The sequence below is a fragment of the Pogoniulus pusillus genome, chromosome 6 (genome assembly GCF_015220805.1).
Source record: "Pogoniulus pusillus isolate bPogPus1 chromosome 6, bPogPus1.pri, whole genome shotgun sequence".
Lineage (NCBI taxonomy): Eukaryota > Metazoa > Chordata > Aves > Piciformes > Lybiidae > Pogoniulus > Pogoniulus pusillus.
The window spans coordinates 24,705,575-24,723,482 of NC_087269.1; the positions used below are offsets into that span (position 1 = coordinate 24,705,575).

At 54.4% G+C, this 17,908-nt stretch overlaps 1 protein-coding gene across 1 annotated transcript in view; it reads left to right on the forward strand.

Moving 5' to 3' along the window:
* Window positions 1-17,908, forward strand: part of PRKG1 (protein kinase cGMP-dependent 1) — a 439,344-nt gene that overhangs the window by 37,913 nt on the left and 383,523 nt on the right. Inside the window, exon 2 of the mRNA XM_064145000.1 lies at window positions 11,365-11,531. Coding sequence (XP_064001070.1) covers window positions 11,365-11,531 — 167 coding nt within the window. The remainder of the gene's footprint in view (window positions 1-11,364; window positions 11,532-17,908) is intronic.

The window sequence follows — 17,908 nt, forward strand, 5'->3', positions numbered from 1 at the left end:
CCCCTGTGCTTGTGAGAGTTGGGGGCTGTTAAGGCATGAGAAGAGGACGCTTCAGAGTGAGCTTAGAGCAGCCTTCCTGTACCCAAAGGGACTCCAGGAGAGCTGGGGAGGGACTTCTGGCAAAGGCTGGAAGTGACAGGACAAGGGGAAGAGACTAGAACTGGATGGGCTTTAAGGTTCCTTCAAACCCAACCCATTCTGTGAGTCTATGAATTAAAATAGTTAAACAGTGAAGTCCCAGTTCCAATTTCCTACCTCTGGAGAGGAAAGGTGGAAACATCCACAGCCAGCTCTGAAGCACCTGGGGTTCCATTCAGCACTAAGTTCAACAGAATGCCCCCTTTGATTTCCAAGAGGGTTCATTGGGAAGGAGCTATTTGGGTGGTTTCGTTTGCAGATTGCTTGGAGTAGCAAATTGAATCAGCAAATACAGAGTCAGGGAGAGGGAATGGGAAAGCTGCATCTTATTCCAGCCACTTGCTGGCATGGGCAGGACTGGGGTCAGGAGCATGGAAAATGAAACACTTTGTATTGTTGTTGTACTGCATCCAGTTCTGGAGCCCCTGGGACAAGAGGGATGTCGAGATGCTGGAGAGTGTCCAGAGCAGGGCCAGGAGGATGCTGAGAGGGCTGGAGCAGCTCTGCTGTGAGGACAGACTGAAAGAGTTGGGGCTGTTTGGTCTGGAGAAGAGGAGGCTCCCAGGTGACCTTCTGGTGGCCTGCCAGGATCTGAAGCGGGCTACAAAAAATCTGGGGAGGGACATTTTAGGCTGTGAGGGAGTGCCAGGACTGGGGGGAGTGGAGCAAAGCTGGAGGTGGGGAGAGTGAGGCTGGAGGTGAGGAAGAAGTTGTTGAGCAGGAGAGTGGTGAGAGGCTGGAATGGGTTGCCCAGGGAGGTGGTTGAGGCCCCATGGCTGGAGGTGTTTAAGGCCAGGCTGGCTGAGGCTGTGTGCAGCCTGCTCTAGGGTAGGGTGTCCCTGGGCATGACAGGGGGGTTGGAACTGGCTGATCCTTGTGGTGCCTTCCAACCCTGACTGATTCTGTGATTCTATGATTCTGTGGCTGTTATTAGGTGATTTGTGTATTCCCATGGCTGGCAGAGATGGTGCTTGAAAACCCCAGGGATGGAGTGGTATTTGCCATGGAACTTTGGAGCTCCTCCACAGGCTTTGAGTTTCATTTCATCTAAAAGGGAATAAACAGAATAAAATATCTGTTTACCTGAAATTTCATCTGGGAGGCAGCTCTGCAGAGAGACGTGGGAGTGCTGGAGGACAACCAGTTCCCCGGGAGCCAGCAATGTGCCCTTATGGCCAAGGAGGTCAGTGGGGTGCTGGGGTGCATTTGAAGGAGTGTGGCCAGCAGATGAAGGGAGGCTCTCCTCCCCCTCTGCTCTGCCCTAGACAGGCCTCTTCTGGAGTCCTGGCTCAAATTTTGGGCTCCCCAGTTGCAGCGAGACAGGGAAGTGCTGGAGAGAGTCCAGGGCAGTCTGCAAAGCTGCTGAGGGGCCTGGAGCAGCTCTGTGAGCAGCAAAGGCTGAGAGCCCTGGGGCTGAGAGCCTGCAGAAGAGCAGCCCCAGAGGGCAGCTGAGCAATGCTCAGCAAGAGCTAAAGGAGCTGTGAGGGGCAAGAGGCTGGGGCCAGGCTCTTGTCAGTGGTGTCCAGGGCCAGGCCAAGGGGCAGTGGGCACAAAGTGGCATCCAGGAGGTTCCGTGTGAGCAGGAGGAGAAAGTTGTTTGTTGTGAGGGTGCTGGAGGCCTGGAGCAGGCTGCCCAGAGAGGCTGTGGAGTCTCCTTGTCTGGAGAGCTTCCAACCTTCTGTGGCCATTGTGCTTCTGGGCAAGCTGCTGTGGGTTCCCTGCTTTGGCAGGGGGCTTGGACTGGCTGATTTCCAGAGGTCCCTCCCAGTCCCAGCACCCTGGGATTTCCTGGAAGAGGTGAAGTGTGGAAGGTGGAGGCTGGCAGGTGTGGGTCTGTGGAAGCAGTGATCTGCAGTGCAGGGAGAATTTCTTCTGGAGTGAGTGGGGAGATGCAGGTTCCCTGTCTGGGCAGAGTGCAGGCACTCTTGCTGTAGCTATGACAATGTATTTTTAGTCTCAGCTAATTCTCAATATGTCAAAGCTCAGCTTTTTCTGCCCTGCTGTGGAATATTTCCTGCTGAAAGCATTTGAGGTTTCCAGAGGAAGCTTAGTCTGTGGTGGGAAAGCTCAGAACCATGCAGTTGGGTTTCAGGGTGTTGGTGCCTACAGCCAGTGATGCTTGTGGGCAGCTGGAGCTGCTTTTCCTAGAGTCACAGAATGAATTGTCTTGGAAGGGACCTCAAAGCCCATCCAGTCCCAACCCCCTGCCATGGGCAGGGACACCTACGACTAGCCCAGGTTGCTCAAGGCCTCATCCAGCCTGGACTTCAGCACCTCCAGGAAGGGGGAGCCAGAGCCTCCCTGGGCATGCTCTGTCTGCTCTTTGTATTTGAAGTCTCATTTTTGCTAATTACCCTTAACTAATCACATCTGTTTTGGTTACATTCAAGCATGACCAAGTCATTATTCCATGGAGATATTGAAGACTAAGGTGGTGAGAGGTGGCAGAGCTGAAGCTGTGTTTTTGATGTCCTTCCTAGACTGTTTTTCCTCTTCATGGATGTGTTTTGTATTGCTCTTAAAAGGGTTTGAATCAGTTGGTGGCCACCTGAGCTTTACTTTCCCTGATGAATCATAGAATCAGTCAGGGTTGGAAGGGACCACAAGGATCAGCCAGTTCCAACCCCCCTGCCATGCCCAGGGACACCCTACCCTAGAGCAGGCTGCACACAGCCTCAGCCAGCCTGGCCTGAAACACCTCCAGGGATGGATCTCAACCACCTCCCTGGGCAACCCATTCCAACCTCTCACCACTCTCATGCTGAGCAACTTCCTCCTTACCTCCAGCCTGACTCTCCCCACCTCCAGCTCTGCTCCATTCCCCCCCGTCCAGCAGCACCCCCAAGGCCCTCCCCTCAGGGCTGCTCTCCAGCCACTCACTGCCCAGCCTGCATTTGTGCTTGTATGTGGAAGGGCAGAGGCTTCTCTTCTCCAGGCTCAAATCTCCCAGCCTGGACTCACAGCAGAGCCCTTCCAGTCCTGCCAGCATTGCTGTGGCCTCCTCTGGTCCTGCTCCAACAGATTCCACTTGGTTCACATATTCTCCATGGCTGTGATTTTCTTAAGTTTCACTGAATCAAGGAGAGGTTTGAGTTGGAAAGGATCTTTAAAATCATCTACTTTTGATCCCTCTGCAATGGGCATCAGCACCTCCTGCTGGATCAAGTTGCTCCCAGCCCCATCCAGCCTCACTAGGAATGTTTCCAGGGTTGGGACATCTACCATCTGTCTGAAGAATCTGTTCCAGTCCTCCACCGCCCTCACAACAAAGATCTTCTTCCTTACTTGTGCTCTGACTTGAACCTCTTTCAGTTCAGACCATTCCCACCTTGTCCTACAACAGCTCAAAACTGTCCCCAGCTTTCTCCTGACCCCTTGGAGCACTGCAAGGCTTCTAGAAGCTCTTCCTGGAGCCTTCTCCTCTCCAGGCTGAAGAAGCCCAACTCTGCCAGCCTGGGCTCACAGCAGAGCTCTGCCAGCACGGCTGTGGCCTCCTCTGGCCCTGATCCAACAGGTCCCTATCATAGAATCATAGAATCACAGAATCAAGCAGGTTGGAAGAGACCTCCAAGCTCATTCTGCCCAACCTAGCACCCAGCCCTGCCCAATCAACCAGACCATGGCACTAAGTGCCCCAGCCAGCCTTGGCTTCAACACCTCCAGCCACAGCCACTCCTCCACCTCCCTGGGCAGCCCATTCCAATGCCAATCACTCTCTCTGACAACAGCTTCCTCCTCACATCCAGCCTAGACCTCCTCTGGCACAGCTTGAGGCTGTGTCCCCTTGTTCTGTTGCTGGGTGTTTGGCAGCAGAGCCCAACCCCACCTGGCTACAGCCTCCCTTCAGGCAGCTGCAGACAGCAATGAGCTCTGCCCTGAGCCTCCTCTTCTGCAGGCTGCACACCCCCAGCTCCCTCAGCCTTTCCTCCCAGGGCTGTGCTCCAGGCCCCTCCCCAGCCTTGCTGCCCTTCTCTGGGCACCTTCCAGTCTGTGCTGAGCACTCCAGAGCTGCCCCAGCACTGCAGGGGGGTCTCAGCAGAGCCCAGCAGAGGGGCAGAATCCCCTCCCTGCCCCTGCTGCCCGCACTGCTGGGGACCAGCCCAGGGCACGCTGGGGCTGGGCTGGCAGCACTCAGTGCTGCCTCATCTCCAGCTTTGCACCCCCAAGTCCTTCTCCTCAGGGCTGCTCTCAGTAGGTTTGTCCATGTTATCCCTCTGCTTCTCCTCAAGGCAGGCTTCTGATGGGTTTTCCTAGCCCTTGTGCTGCTCCTTCATGGTCACTCTGGCCAGGTTCTCTTGGAAGTCCTTCACTGGCTCTGTTCCTACAAGGAAAGCATGAGGTGTCTGTTTTTTCACTGAGGGTTTAACAGGGAAGTTCTGGTCTGACTTCAGCCCCATCTGAATAGGGTGCCCAGGGAGGTGGTGGAGTGCCCATGCCTGGAGGTGTGCAAGAAAGGTGTGGCCATGGCACCTGGGGTCATGGTTTAGTGGCCATGGTGGGGTTGGTGGTTGGACTGGATGGTCTTGGAGATCTCTTCCAACCAGTTCCACAGTTCTTTGGCTCTGTGAATTGCATCCTGACCACCAGTGCCTCTGCAAGGTTGGCTTTGTGTTCTGAAGGAGCAGAGCTCATGTTGAGCATGAGAATGAAATTAAGGAGTTGAAGTTGTTCTGCTGCTTGGTGTGACTAATGCCAAGCTATCGCTGGGCTTTGTTCTTCAGCAGGCAATTTGAGTCACGCCAATAATTAGTGCCTTTGTGAGGAGGATCTGGGGGGGCCTGTTGGGGTGGCTGTGAGCAAAAGAGCAGTGCTTGAGTGAGGTAGCAGCAGAGCAGATCTTGTCATGCACTAGAATGAGAGCAGGGAAGCAGGAACTTGGAATAGGCTGAGAGGGATCTGCTCAGTACTTAAAAATAGCTGAGGGGTGGGTATCAGGAGGATGAGCTCAGGCTCTTGTCAGTGGTGCTCAGGGGCAGGACAAGAGGCACTGGGCACAAACTTGAACATAGGAAGTTCATCTAACCATGAGGAGGAACTTCTTGACTGTGAGGGTGGCAGAGCACTGGAGCAGGCTGCCCAGAGAGGTTGTGGAGTCTCCTTCTCTGGAGACTTTCAAGACCTATCAACACCCCTGAAGAAAAGATCTTGGGGGTGCTGGTGGGTGAGAAGCTGAACAGGAGCCAGCAGTGTGCTGTGGCAGCCCAGAGAGCCAAGCAGAGCCTGGGCTGCAGCAAGAGCAGAGTGGGCAGCAGGGTGAGGGAGGGGATTCTGCCCCTCTGCACTGCTCTGGTGAGAGCTCAGCTGCATCTCTGTGCCCAGTGCTGGAGCCTTGCTACAGGAAAGGTCTGGAGGTGCTGGGAGGTGTCCAGAGAAGGGCCAGGAGGATGCTGAGAGGTCTGGAGACAGCTGCTGTGGGGCCTGGCTGAGAGAGTTGGGTCTGTGCAGTCAGGAGAGGAGAAGGCTCCCAGGAGACCTTCCTGTGGCCTCCCAGTATCTGAAGGGGACTACAGGAAAGCTGGGGAGGGACTTTTTAGGGTGTTGGGTGGTGACAGGACTGGGGGGAATGGAGCAAAACTAGGACTGGGTTATTGAGACTGGATGTTAGGAAGAAGTTCCTTGCCGTGAGGATGGTGAGAGCCTGGCAGAGGTTGCCCAGGGAGGTGATGGGAGCCTCATGCCTGGAGGTGGTTAGGGCCAGGCTGGATGTGACTGTGGCATGTCCATGCCCACAGGGGTGGGATTGGAGCCGGATAATCTCCAGAGGCCCCTGCCAGCCAGCCCCTGCCAAGCTGTGTGGTTAGCTGTCATTGGCTCAGCCTTCCATAGGAGCAGCTTCTTGCCTTACCCAGAGCAAGCATTAGGACAGCTGCAGTAAGCAGCAGGATAGCTGCAGGTCTCTCCTTGCCTGCCCAAGGAGCTGCAGTGGCAGTATGTGAGGTCAATTCAGTTTCTCAAGAACAAAAGACTTTTGGAGCAGTCTGAGTCTTGGTTGTCAGCACTTGAGGAGTCTGATCTGCTTCCTCTCCTGGTCTGCAGCTGGGCCACTGTGGGTAGGCTCTGTTTGGTTGAAATGACCTCAAATCTATCCCAGGCAAAAAAGAAAAACTCTGGGACACCCACGAGTTCTTAGCCATCAGTGGGTTAGGTCTGTGCTGTGTGTAGCCCTGAGGGATGGTGTCCATGGACAGGCAGGATACTCTGAAGGCCTGTCTGGATGTGTTCCTGTGTAACCTGATCCAGATTGTGTGGTCCTGCTCTGGCAGGGGGGTTGGACTGGATGAGCTCTTTGGGTCCCTTCCAACCCCTGACATCCTGTGAGCCTCTGAGGATATCTTCATGGTTTGTGGCTGGTTTCTGACTTACAACAGATTGCCCCCCCTTAAGGTCCCTTCCAACCCAACCTGTTCTAGCATTCTATGAATCCCTAAGCAAACACCAAGAACCATTACCCCACAAAGAATCAGAGAATCATAAAATCAGCCAGGTTGGAAGAGACCTCCAAGCTCGTCCAGCCCAACCTAGCACCCAGCCCTGCCCAATCAACCAGACCATGGCACTAAGTGCCCCAGCCAGCCTTGGCTTCAACACCTCCAGCCACAGCCACTCCACCACCTCCCTGGGCAGCCCATTCCAATGCCAATCACTCTCTCTGACAACAACTTCCTCCTCACATCCAGCCTAGACCTGCCCTGGCACAGCTTGAGACTGTGTCCCCTTGTTCTGTTGCTGGGTGCCTGGCAGCAGAGCCCAACCCCACCTGGCTACAGCCTCCCTTCAGGGAGCTGCATACAGCAATGAGCTCTGCCCTGAGCCTCCTCTTCTGCAGGCTGCACACCCCCAGCTCCCTCAGCCTCTCCTCACAGGGCTGTGCTCCAGGCCCCTCCCCAGCCTTGCTGCCCTTCTCTGGGCATCTTCCACTACCTCAGCATCTCTCTTGAATATGGTCCAGAGGTACTCTTGGCAGTGTTAGATTGATCTGGGAGGTCTTTTCCAACCTTTATGATCCTGTAATTTCAGAAGGATGCAGCTCCTTGGAATGCAGAAGGTCTGCAGGTGGCTGTCATCTGCTTGGGCTTCGTTCACATTAGCAAAGAGTTCAGCCCACAGAAATGAGGCTGCAAAGTGAGGAATGAAGGGATGGGTATCATAGAGCCATAGAATCACTGAAGCTCAGGGGACCTCAGAGCTCATCTGTTCCAACTCCCCACCGTGGGCAGGAACACCTCCCATTAATCCCTGGTTGCCCAAGGCCTCACCCAGCCTGGCCTTGAACACCTCCAGGCAGGAGGCATCCACAGCCTCCCCAGGCAGCCTGTGCCAGAGTCTCACCACACTCCTACTGAAGAACTTCTTTCTCCTCTAGACACCCTCAAGCAAAAGTCTCTCTGCAGCCTCCCTGGACCATCCCTTTGAGTACTGGCAGGCAGCTCTGTGGTACCTTCTAAGGAGCTCGATGGAGCCTTCTCTTCTCCAGGCTGAACACCCTCAGCCCGGCCTCACAGCAGGGAACCAGAGGACCTGGTGTCCACCCTGTGGGTATTTTAGGGTCTCCAGCTGTGATGTGGGTGCAGGTTGAAGGTTCTCAGCTATTAATTCCAGGAGTTGCTTTACAGGTTTCTTGCTGAATGTCATAGGAGGGTGGTCACAGTGCAGTGGCTGCTGGATGAAGCTGATCTTGACAGTGTGAAAGGGAGCTTGGAGGGGTCACCTGAGCAGGACTTGTGTGGTCAGCACTTTAGCTGCAGCCATGGAAAGCATCAAAGGAAAATCAGGAGCAAGCCAGCAGTGGCTTAGCTGCAGGCTTCCTGCCGTAGCACACCGCTGGCAGAGGCTGCTCGTATCCCGCAGCCAGTTGGATTATCTCCCATGGGATGCTTGAGCTCTGCAATCTGTACCTTCAGCAGCTCAGCTTTGCAGAGTGGCTTCTCAGAACTGTGGCCCTTCCAGCCCCATCATGTGCCAAGCCAGCACTGCACATCTGTTCCCTAGAGCCATCACTGATGGTTTGAAAGAGCTCCAAGGTCATCCAGTCCAGGACCATGGCCATGAAACCATGACCCCCTCTCTGGAGGTGTTTAAGGCCAGGCTGGATGAGGCTCTGGCCAGCCTGATCTAGGATAAGGTGTCCCTGCCCATGGCAGGGGGTTGGAAGTAGATGATCCTTGTGTTCCCTTCCAACCCTGACTCATCATAAGTGAAGATCCGGTTTGTGATCACCTGAAGAACCTGAAAGTGTTTAAGTTCACAGGACCCGATGGGATAACCCCACAGGTGCAGAGGGAACTGGCAGATGAAGTTGCTAAACCCCTCTCTATTCTATTCCCCAAGTCCTGGCAGTCTGGTGCAGTTCCCACTGACTGGAAAAAGGGAAACATAACCCCCATTGTCAAACAGGGTAGGAAGGAGGAGCCAGGGAACTCCAGGCCAGTCAGTTTCACCTCTGTGCCCTGAAGGCACTACTGAGACAGGACAACAGTGAAGAGGTGTCTGGGTACAATCAGCATGGCTGCACCAAGGGCAAATCCTGCCTGGCAAACCTGGTGGCCTTCTATGAGCAGGTCACAACATCCATAGCTGAGGGGTGAGCCACTGATGGCAGTGGCCTGGAGCTCAGCAAGGCCTTTGGCACTGTCCCACACCACATCCTGGTCTCCAAGCTGGTGACACATGGGTTTGATGGGTGGAGCACTGATGGATAAAGAACTGGCTTGATGGATGCACCCAAAGAGTGCCTGTCAATGGCTCCATGGCCAAGTGCAGGCCAGTGACAAGCAGAGTTCCTCAGGGATCAGTCCTGGCACCAGTCTTGTTCAACATCTGTGTGGGTGCCATGGACAGAGGCACTGAGTGCAGCCTCAGCAAGTTTGCTGCCCACACCAAGCTGTGTGGTGCAGCAGCCAGGCTGGAGGGCAGGGATCCATCCAGAGGGACCTGCACAGGCTGCAGAGGTGGGCACAAGCCAACCTCAGGAGGGTCAACAAGACCAAGGGCAAGGTCCTGCATCTGGGTGGAGACAATGCCAAGCACCAATGCAGGCTGGGCAGTGCCTGGCTGGAGAGCAGCCCTGAGGAGAAGCTCAACAGGAGCCATCAGTGTGCTCTTCACGGCCCAGAAAGCCAAGCAGAGCCTGGGCTGCATCAGGAGAAGTGTGGCCATCAGGGCCAGGGAGGTGATTCTGCCCCTCTGCTGCACTCTGCTGAGACCCCACCTGGAGTCCTGCATCCAGTTCTGGAGCCCCTGGGACAAGAGGGCTGTGGAGATGCTGGAGTGTGTCCAGAGCAGGGCCAGGAGGATGCTGAGAGGGCTGGAGCAGCTCTGCTGTGAGGACAGACTGAAAGAGTTGGGGCTGTTTGGTCTGGAGAAGAGGAGGCTCCCAGGTGACCTTTTTGTGGCCTTCCAGGACCTGAAGGGGGCTACAGAAAAACTGGGGAGGGACTTTTTAGGCTGTCACAGAGAGACAGGACTGGGGGGAATGGAGCAAAGCTGGAGGTGGGAGAAAGTTGTTGAGCAGGAGAGTGGTGAGAGGCTGGAATGGGTTGCCCAGGGAGGTGATTGAGGCCCCACGGCTGGAGGTGTTTGAGGCCAGGCTGGCTGAGGCTGTGTGCAGCCTGCTCTAGGGTAGGGTGTCCCTGGGCATGGCAGGGGGGTTGGAACTGAATGCTCATTGTGGTCCCTCCCAACCCTGACTGATTCTGTGATTCTATAATTCTATTCTAAGTGGCCTGTGCCCAATGTCTGGGCAAGGGGCAATGGTGGAAGCTGATGGATAGGAAGTTGCATGGAAACATGAGGAGCAATTTCTTCCTTGTGAGGGTGACAGAACCCTGGAACAGGCTGCCCAGGGAGGTTGTGGAATACCTCCTCTCTGGAGATATTCCAAACCTGCCTGGATGTGTTCCTGTGTCATCTGCTCAAGGAGATGCTGTTCTGGCAGGTCTTGGACTGGATGAGCTTTGGAGGTCTCTTCCAGCCCCTGACATTCTGTGAGTCTGTAAACTTCCATGGTGCAACCTGAGGGTGTTTCCTCTCATCCTCTCAACCGATAGAAGAGCCTAACCCCCACCTGGCTCCAGCCTCCTCTCAGGGAACTGTAGAGAGCAATGGGCCTCCTCTTCTCCACACTTCACACCCCCAGCTCCCTCAGCTGCTCCTCCCCAGCCCTCTTCTCCAGACCCCTCCTCAGCTCCAGACTCTCAAGGTCCTTGGATTGGAGTGAGGGACCCAAAAGTGAGCCCAGCACTCAAGGTGTGGCCTCAGCAGTGCCCAGTGCAGGGACATGGTTACTGCCTTGGTCGTGCTGCATTCTGTAGCCTTGGAATTTTCCATGTAGTCATTGAAGAAATGCATTAGCTGTGGTGTTATTCCTGGAGCAGTGCTGCCTCCTCTCATGCATGCAATCACAGAACATTAGGAATTAGAAGGGACCTCCAGGGATCTTCCTCTCCAGCCCCCTGCCAGAGCAGCATCACACAGAGCAGGTCACACAGGAACATGTCCAGATGGGTCTTGAAAGTCTCCATAGATGGAGAGCCCACAACCTCTCTGGGCAGCCTGCTCCACGCCTCCAGCACCCTCACAACAAACAACTTTCTCCTCCTGCTCACATGGAACCTCCTGGCTGCCACTTTGTGCCCACTGCCCCTTGGCCTGGCCCTGGGCACCATTGACAAGAGCCTGGGCCCAGCCTCTTGCTCCTCACCCTTCAGATATTGATACACATTGCACAGCTGCCCTCTGGGGCTGCTCTTCTGCAGGCTCTCAGCCCCAGGGCTCTCAGCCTTTGCTGCTCACAGAGCTGCTCCAGGCCCTTCATCGTCCTCACAGCCTCTGCTGGACTCTCCAATAGTTCGCCATCTCTCTTGAACTGGGGAGTCCAAAACTGGACATTCCAGGTGTGGTGTCACCAGAGCAGAGGAGTGGAGGAGGAGAACCTCCCTATTTGCCATTGGAATGGGCTGCCCAGGGAGGTGGTGGAGTGGCTGTGCCTGGAGGTGTTGAAGCCAAGCCTGGCTGGGGCACTTAGTGCCATGGTCTGGTTGATTGGGCAGGGCTGGGTGCTAGGTTGGGCTGGATGAGTTCTCTTCCAACCTGCTTGATTTTAGGGTTCTATGGTTCTGTGATTCTCCAATCTGGACAGTTTGCAGCTGAGCTGAAGTTCAGCAACTACTGCTGTGCCCTGCTGCTGGCCATATGGTTAACCCTTGTATCTTTTTATGTTTGCTGCAGGTCCAAAGAGCTCATAAAGGAAGCAATCCTTGACAATGACTTCATGAAGAACCTGGAACTGTCCCAGATCCAGGAGATTGTGGATTGTATGTATCCCGTGGAGTATGGCAAAGACAGCTGCATCATCAAGGAGGGAGATGTGGGTTCCCTGGTGTATGTCATGGAAGGTATGGCATCAACTGCTGGCATTTCTCTCTTTTACCTTAACCCATCTAGAGATGAAAACTTATTTGCTGGGCAAAGCCTGAGAGTAAAGGAGAAGCTGTTGTCTAGATCTGATTGTGGAAATACTGAGTGGAGCAGTTTGGCCTGGAGAACCTCCAGCTAGGTTTGTGTGCCTCCCTGTGTAGCAGAGGAGAGTGGAAGCTACTGGCCTTGCACTGAGGTCTCTTGGAATTCAACCCCCACTCTTTGGCTTCCAGGCAGTGCTGATGGCTGCTCTGTGAATTAGAGGGGATGGAAATGGAGGTGATGGTAGAACAAAGAGACGGTGGTCCTGGCTCTCCACCTCCCAGGCTGAATGATGTTGATGAAGCACATGGGGCTCTCTGCAGTGGCAGTGAAAATGGTGCCTTTCTGTCCTCTGCACAGAGCCTGGGTTGCCCGTGGGGGTTGTGGATGCCCTCTCTCTGGAGGTGTTGAAGGGCAATTTGGACAAGGCCTTCAGCAGCCTGGGCTAGTGGGAGGTGTCTCTGCCCACAGCATGGAGGTTGGCACTGGCTGAGCTTTAACGTCCCTTCCAACCCAACCTATTTTATGGATCTGTGGCTTGTCCCAGTGCCTGCTGTGGCAGGCTTTGGTTGTCTGGGTGGAACAGAAGCATGGTTCAGGTTCTGCTCTTCTTGGCAGCTGTCAGGTTTCTTCTGAACATCTTCTGAACATCAAGATCAGCGTCACCAGTGGTCTGTTCTGCTTCTCCAAAATGCCAGCTGTTGGCATTTGGTGTCTTGGTCTTTCCAAGTTCTCTGGCTCTTCACAGGCAAGCTGCTTCTGTTTTAGCTCTGTTGTTTCAATCACGTGGGTTACTCTGGAGGAGTTCGTAAGCTTGGTCAACCTGGGTGTCCAGCTATGGCAGCATCCCTCTTTGGAGAGAGGCTGATCAGGCTCACAGGCTCACAGGATGCCAGTGGTTGGAAGGGACCCAAAGAGCTCATCGAGTCCAACTCCTCTGCCAGAGCAGGACCACACAGTCTAGCTCAGGTCACACAGGAACACATCCAGACAGGCCTTGAAAGACTCCAGAGAAGGAGACTCCACAACCTCTCTGGGCAGCCTGTGCCAGTGCTCTGTGACCCTTACAGTAATAAAGAAGTTCCCCCTTGAGTTGAGCTGGAACCTCCTGTGCTGCAGCTTCCATCCATTGCTCCTTGTCCTGTCCTAGGGAGCAGTGAGCAGAGCCTGTCCCCCCGCTCCTGACCCCCAGCCCTCAGATAGTGATAAACATTTATCAAATCCTCTCTCAGTCTTCTCTTCTCCACACTAAACAGCCCCAGGTCCCTCAGCCTCTCATCAGGCAGAGCTGCAGTCCCCTCAGCATCCTCGTAACCCTCTGCTGGACACTCTCCAGCAGATCCCTGTCCCTCTTCAACTGGGGAGCCCAATACTGAAGGCAGTACTCAAGATGAGGTCTCAGCAGGGCAGAGTAGAGTGGGAGAAGAACCTCCCTCAATCTGCTGGGCACGCTCTGAAGGCACCCCCGGGTCCCATTGTCTTTCTTGGCCACAAGGGCACATTGCTGTGCCATGGACAAGTTGTTATCCACCAGAGCACTGATAATGAGTTCTGAGGGACACAACACTCTCTTAGCTCAGCTAAGGCAGCAAAGCTTGCAGCCTCTACAGCTTTTCTGCAGTGTTGTGTTGCTGAGCCTGCCCTGTGGACCTTCTCTGCCTTCTCAGGTTTTTCAGCCTTGCTCCTGTTAACAGCAGGACTGGGCTGGCTGCTTTGGCAGGGATGGGGCCTGGGCAGGGGACTGCTGCTGCAGCCCCAGCACTGTTGCAGCCCCTGCACTGTTGCTTCATAGTCCATGCAGGGACAGGGCAGTGTGGAGTTGTGTCCAAGGAGCATCTGTCCTGCTCCCTCCTCCCTTCCCTGCCTGGATGCTGGGTTGTCTCCTGCCCCTCAGTTTCCCAGTCCAGGTAACTTCTCTTGATGACAAGGCCAAGTGTGACTGGTCCTGTGTGTGTCATCTGTGCTGCAGTGGAGGGTGCCCATTCCATCTGTTTGACACCTTTTGGTGCTGAGCTTGACTTCAGCCTGCACCTCTCACTGTCCAAGTTTGCAGGAGGAACCCTGGGGAGACCACATTGCCCTCTACAGCTCCCTGAAAGGAGGCTGTGGTGAGGTGGGGGTTGGACTCTGCTGCCTAGGTGAACAGAAGGAGAGGAAATGGCCTGAAATTGTGCCAGGGTAGGGTTAGTTTGGAGCTGAGGAAAAATGTCTTTGCTACAAGAATAGGATTGGAAGAGGCTGCCCAGGGAGATGGTGGAGTCCCCATGGCTGGAGGTGTTCCAGAAAGGTGTGGCCATGGCACCTGGGGACATAGTTTAGTGGTTATGGCCATACTGGGTTGGTGGTTGGACCTGATGATCTTGGAGGGCTCTTCCAACCAATACAATTCCATGTCTCTGTGATTGCATAAAGGGAATTATCTCCTTGGGATGGCACAAAGCAAAGGGATAGATGCTTATAAGATTCTCTTTCCCGGTTACTAGAGCCATCTGGTAGACTTTGCAGCATCTGGATGGGTAAAATCTCAGAGCAGTGGCAGAATGGCTGGGTAGTGGCTGGAAGGGACCTCTGGGGATCATCTAGTCCAACCCCCTGGCCAATCATGTCCAGTTCTGGGCCACTCAGGTCAAGAAGAACTTCAGGGAACTGCTTGAGAGTCCAGTCCAAAGCCCCCAAGGTGCTGCAGGCAGTGGAACTCCACCTGTGAGGCCAGGCTGAGGGAGATGGGGCTGGGAGGTGCCCCAGGAACAGGAGGGGAAACTTTGTCCCTGTAAGGGTGCTGGAGGCCTGGGGCAGGCTGCCCAGAGAGGTTGTGGAGTCTCCTCTGGAGACATTCAAATCCCACCGGGATGTGTTCCTGTGTGCCCTGCCCTGGGTGCTCCTGCCTTGGCATGGGGGTTGGGCTGGATGATCTCTGGAGCTCCCTTCCAGCCCTCACCATTAAGTGCTGCTATGTGATTGCAATGCCCACAGGGGGTTGGAAGCTCTCCAGACAAGGAGACTTCCATATCCTTTCTGAGCAGTCTGCTCCAAGCCTCCTTCTTCTCAGCTGGAACCTCTTGGCTTCTGCTTTGTGCCCACTGCCCCTTGCCTTGGCCCTGGGCACCACTGACAAGAGCCTGGCCCTATCTTCTCACCCCTCCACCCTGTAGTTGTTAATCAGGATGGAGGTTTGTCACTTGCCCCCATCCTTTGAGCAGATATGGAAGGTTTCAGGTGAGGTCTCAGAGCAGTGTCTGTTCTCATGGACGTGCACAAATTCACCTCTCAATTTGTTCTTGGAAACAGAAACCTTCCCAGGGCCAAAGCCTTTAAATGTGCTGTGCTGCCAGGCTCTGCGCAGGGTAGAGCTGCAGATGCTCTGCACTCCTTGCACAAAGCAGCTGGATGCCAGTCCTGCCCTTTTGAGGTGAAGCACTTTCTCCAGGCCCAGGTTGAATTCCTTCATCTTCCCAGAGTTTCAGAGTTTGCTCACTCAGGAGGGGTTTTGTTTGATGAAGTCAGGAGTGGTGGATGCCAGAGCACATCACAGAATCACAGAATCAGTCAGGGTCGGAAAGGGACCACAAGGATCATCTAGTTCCACCCCCCCTGCCATGGGCAGGGACACCCTACCCTAGAGCAGGATGAGGCCTTTCAAGCCCCAGCAGTGCATGGGAGGAATTAAGAGTTCCTATGCTTAGAATGACAGAGTGGTAGGGGTTGGAAGGGACCTCTGGGATCATCCAACCCCCCTGCTAAAGCAGGATCACCTAGAGAAGGTTGCACAGCAACACATCCCAAAGGGTCCTGAAAGCCTCCAGAGATGGAGACTCCACAGCCTCTCTGGGCAGCCTGCTCTAGGGCTCCAGCACCCTCACACCGAAGATTTTCCTCCTGATGAGGCGGGGTTTGGTTCCAGGTTGTCCATTGCTCCTCCACAGGACATCAGACAAGCGACAGACACTGCTTTGATGAGGTCTGGGATCAGTTCTACCATGGATACACTCCCCCATTTGGAAAGAAAGGAATTAGAGGTAGAGAGGGAAGAAAGGGGTAAAACACCCAAAGAAAAGTCTTGCTTCCATTTGGAAGTTAAAAGACTTTTACAATCAATAAAAGGTATTTAAGGTTAGAGGAGTTACATAAAAGATATAGGGAAGGGAAACAAGGCACAAAATATATATGCAACCAGATTGATGGGGATGGATGGAGGTAGGTTCAGGAAGGTCACAGGGTAGCCACGTGGCAAAACCAGGAGGAACAGGAGCAGGGTGCTGCTGGCAGGCAGGGAGGCAGGACAGAGAGAAAGAGAAGCAGGAAGTTCCTCTGGATTTTAGGGCATCTGGACAGGAGGTGAGAGGGGGATGACCTGGGGATAGGCTGAGGGCAGTGGTTTGGAAGTGGAGCAGGGCAGATGTAGGTTGGACAGCAGGAGGGAGCTGTGCCCAGTGAGGGTGGGGAGAAACTGGCACAGGCTGCTTGAGGCCATCCCTGGAGACATTGAAGGTCAGCCTGGACGTGTCCCTGTGCAGCCTGCTCTGGTTGGAGGCGTCTCTGCTGCCTGCAGGGGCTTGGACTATAGAGGTTCCTTCCAACCCAGTGCAGTCTGTGGTTCTGGGATTCCAGAGGTGGTTCCATCAGCAGCAGCTTAGTGCTGTTGTCTCCATTCTGGTCTGTTTGACTCTCATGGCATGGAGCATGTGAGCAGCCCCCGTGCAGCCTGCTCTAGTTGGAGACGTCCCTGATGTCTGGAGGGGCTTGGGCAAGATGTCCTTTGGAGGGTCCCTTCCAACCTAGTGCATTTTGGGAATAAAAAGCTACTTCTAAAATGGTATTTGAATGATTTGGTGTTTTCTGAGCAAGATTGAGAGGGCTTCCAGTGCCCATCTTGGCTTGCTTCCCAGCCACCACCCCAGCAGAGGCACACCACAGTGGCTTTGGGGTTGTGTCCAGTGCTGTCACTGCTTCACCTCCCTAACAAGAGGACACTGCTAAGAACCAGGTTGTGTTTATCTTCTGCTCAGCCTCTGCACATTCTTGGGTGAGGACTTCTGGGGGGGGATGGGCAGACCTGTTCCCACCATGGTTTTCTCAGGTACATCTGTGTTTGATACATCTGGTGATGATGACAGAAATAAATCTGGTGATGATCTCTGAGACCCTTCCCAACCTAAGCCATTCTATGACTTCTCAGCAACAGTCATCAAGGTGGGTTTCTCCAGGAGAGTTTTGTAAAGAATTAAGTTTAGAGCTGGGAGGCAGTGCAGGGTATTCCAGTGAGAGTGGTGGAACACTGCAAGAGGCTGCCCCAAGGTGTGTTGGAGGCCCTGTCCCTGCATCCTTTCAAGGTTATACGTGATGGAGCCTCGAGCAACCTGCTCTAGTTGGAGATGTCCCTGCTGCCTGCAGCAAGGTTGGAGCCTTGAGACTCACTAAACTCTGTGAGCACAGATACAGGCTGGGTGGGGAATGGCTGGGAGCAACCCTGAGGAACAGGCCCTGGGGGTCTGGGTTGATGAAAAGCTCAACATGAGCCTGCAGTGTGCACATGCAGCCAAGACAGCCAACTGTGTCCTGGGCTGCAGCAAGAGCAGTGTGGGCAGCAGGGCAGGGGAGGGGATTCTGCCCCTTGGCTCTGCTCTCCTCAGACCCCACCTGGAGTCCTGTGTGCACTTCTGGAGCCCCCAACACAAGAGGGACATGGAACTGTTGGAGCCAGTCCAGAGTAGGTCACCAAGATGCTCAGAGGGCTGCAGCAGCTCTGCTATGAGGACAGGCTGAGAGAGTTGGGGCTCTGCAGCCTGGAGAAGAGAAGGATTCAAGGAGACCTTGGAGTGGCCTTGCAGTATCTGGAGGGGGCTACAGGAAGGCTGGGGAGGGACTATTGACAAGGTCTTGTCACGACAGGACAAGGGGTAATGGGTTTGAAATGGCAGAGGGGAGATTTAGACTGGATTTTAGGAGAAAGCTCTTTACAGTGAGGGTGGTGAGACACTGGCACAGGTTGCCCAGGGAGGCTGTGGCTGCTCCCTCCCTGGAGATGTTCAAGGCCAGGTTGGATGAGGCCTTGAGCATCCTGCTCTAGTGGGAGGTGTCCCTGCCTAGGGCAGGGGGATGGAGCTGGATGATCCTTGAGATCCCTTCCAACCTAGACCATTCTATGATTCGAAGAGCTGAGGGGACACTGAACAGCAGATCACAAGGAGCCAGTGAATTTGTGCTCCTCACCACAACCCATTCCATTTGATAATGTCTTCCTCCATCTCCATTACTTCATCACCACTCATTGCATTATGTCTAAGGATAGAGCAGAACCTCTCCATAATTCTGT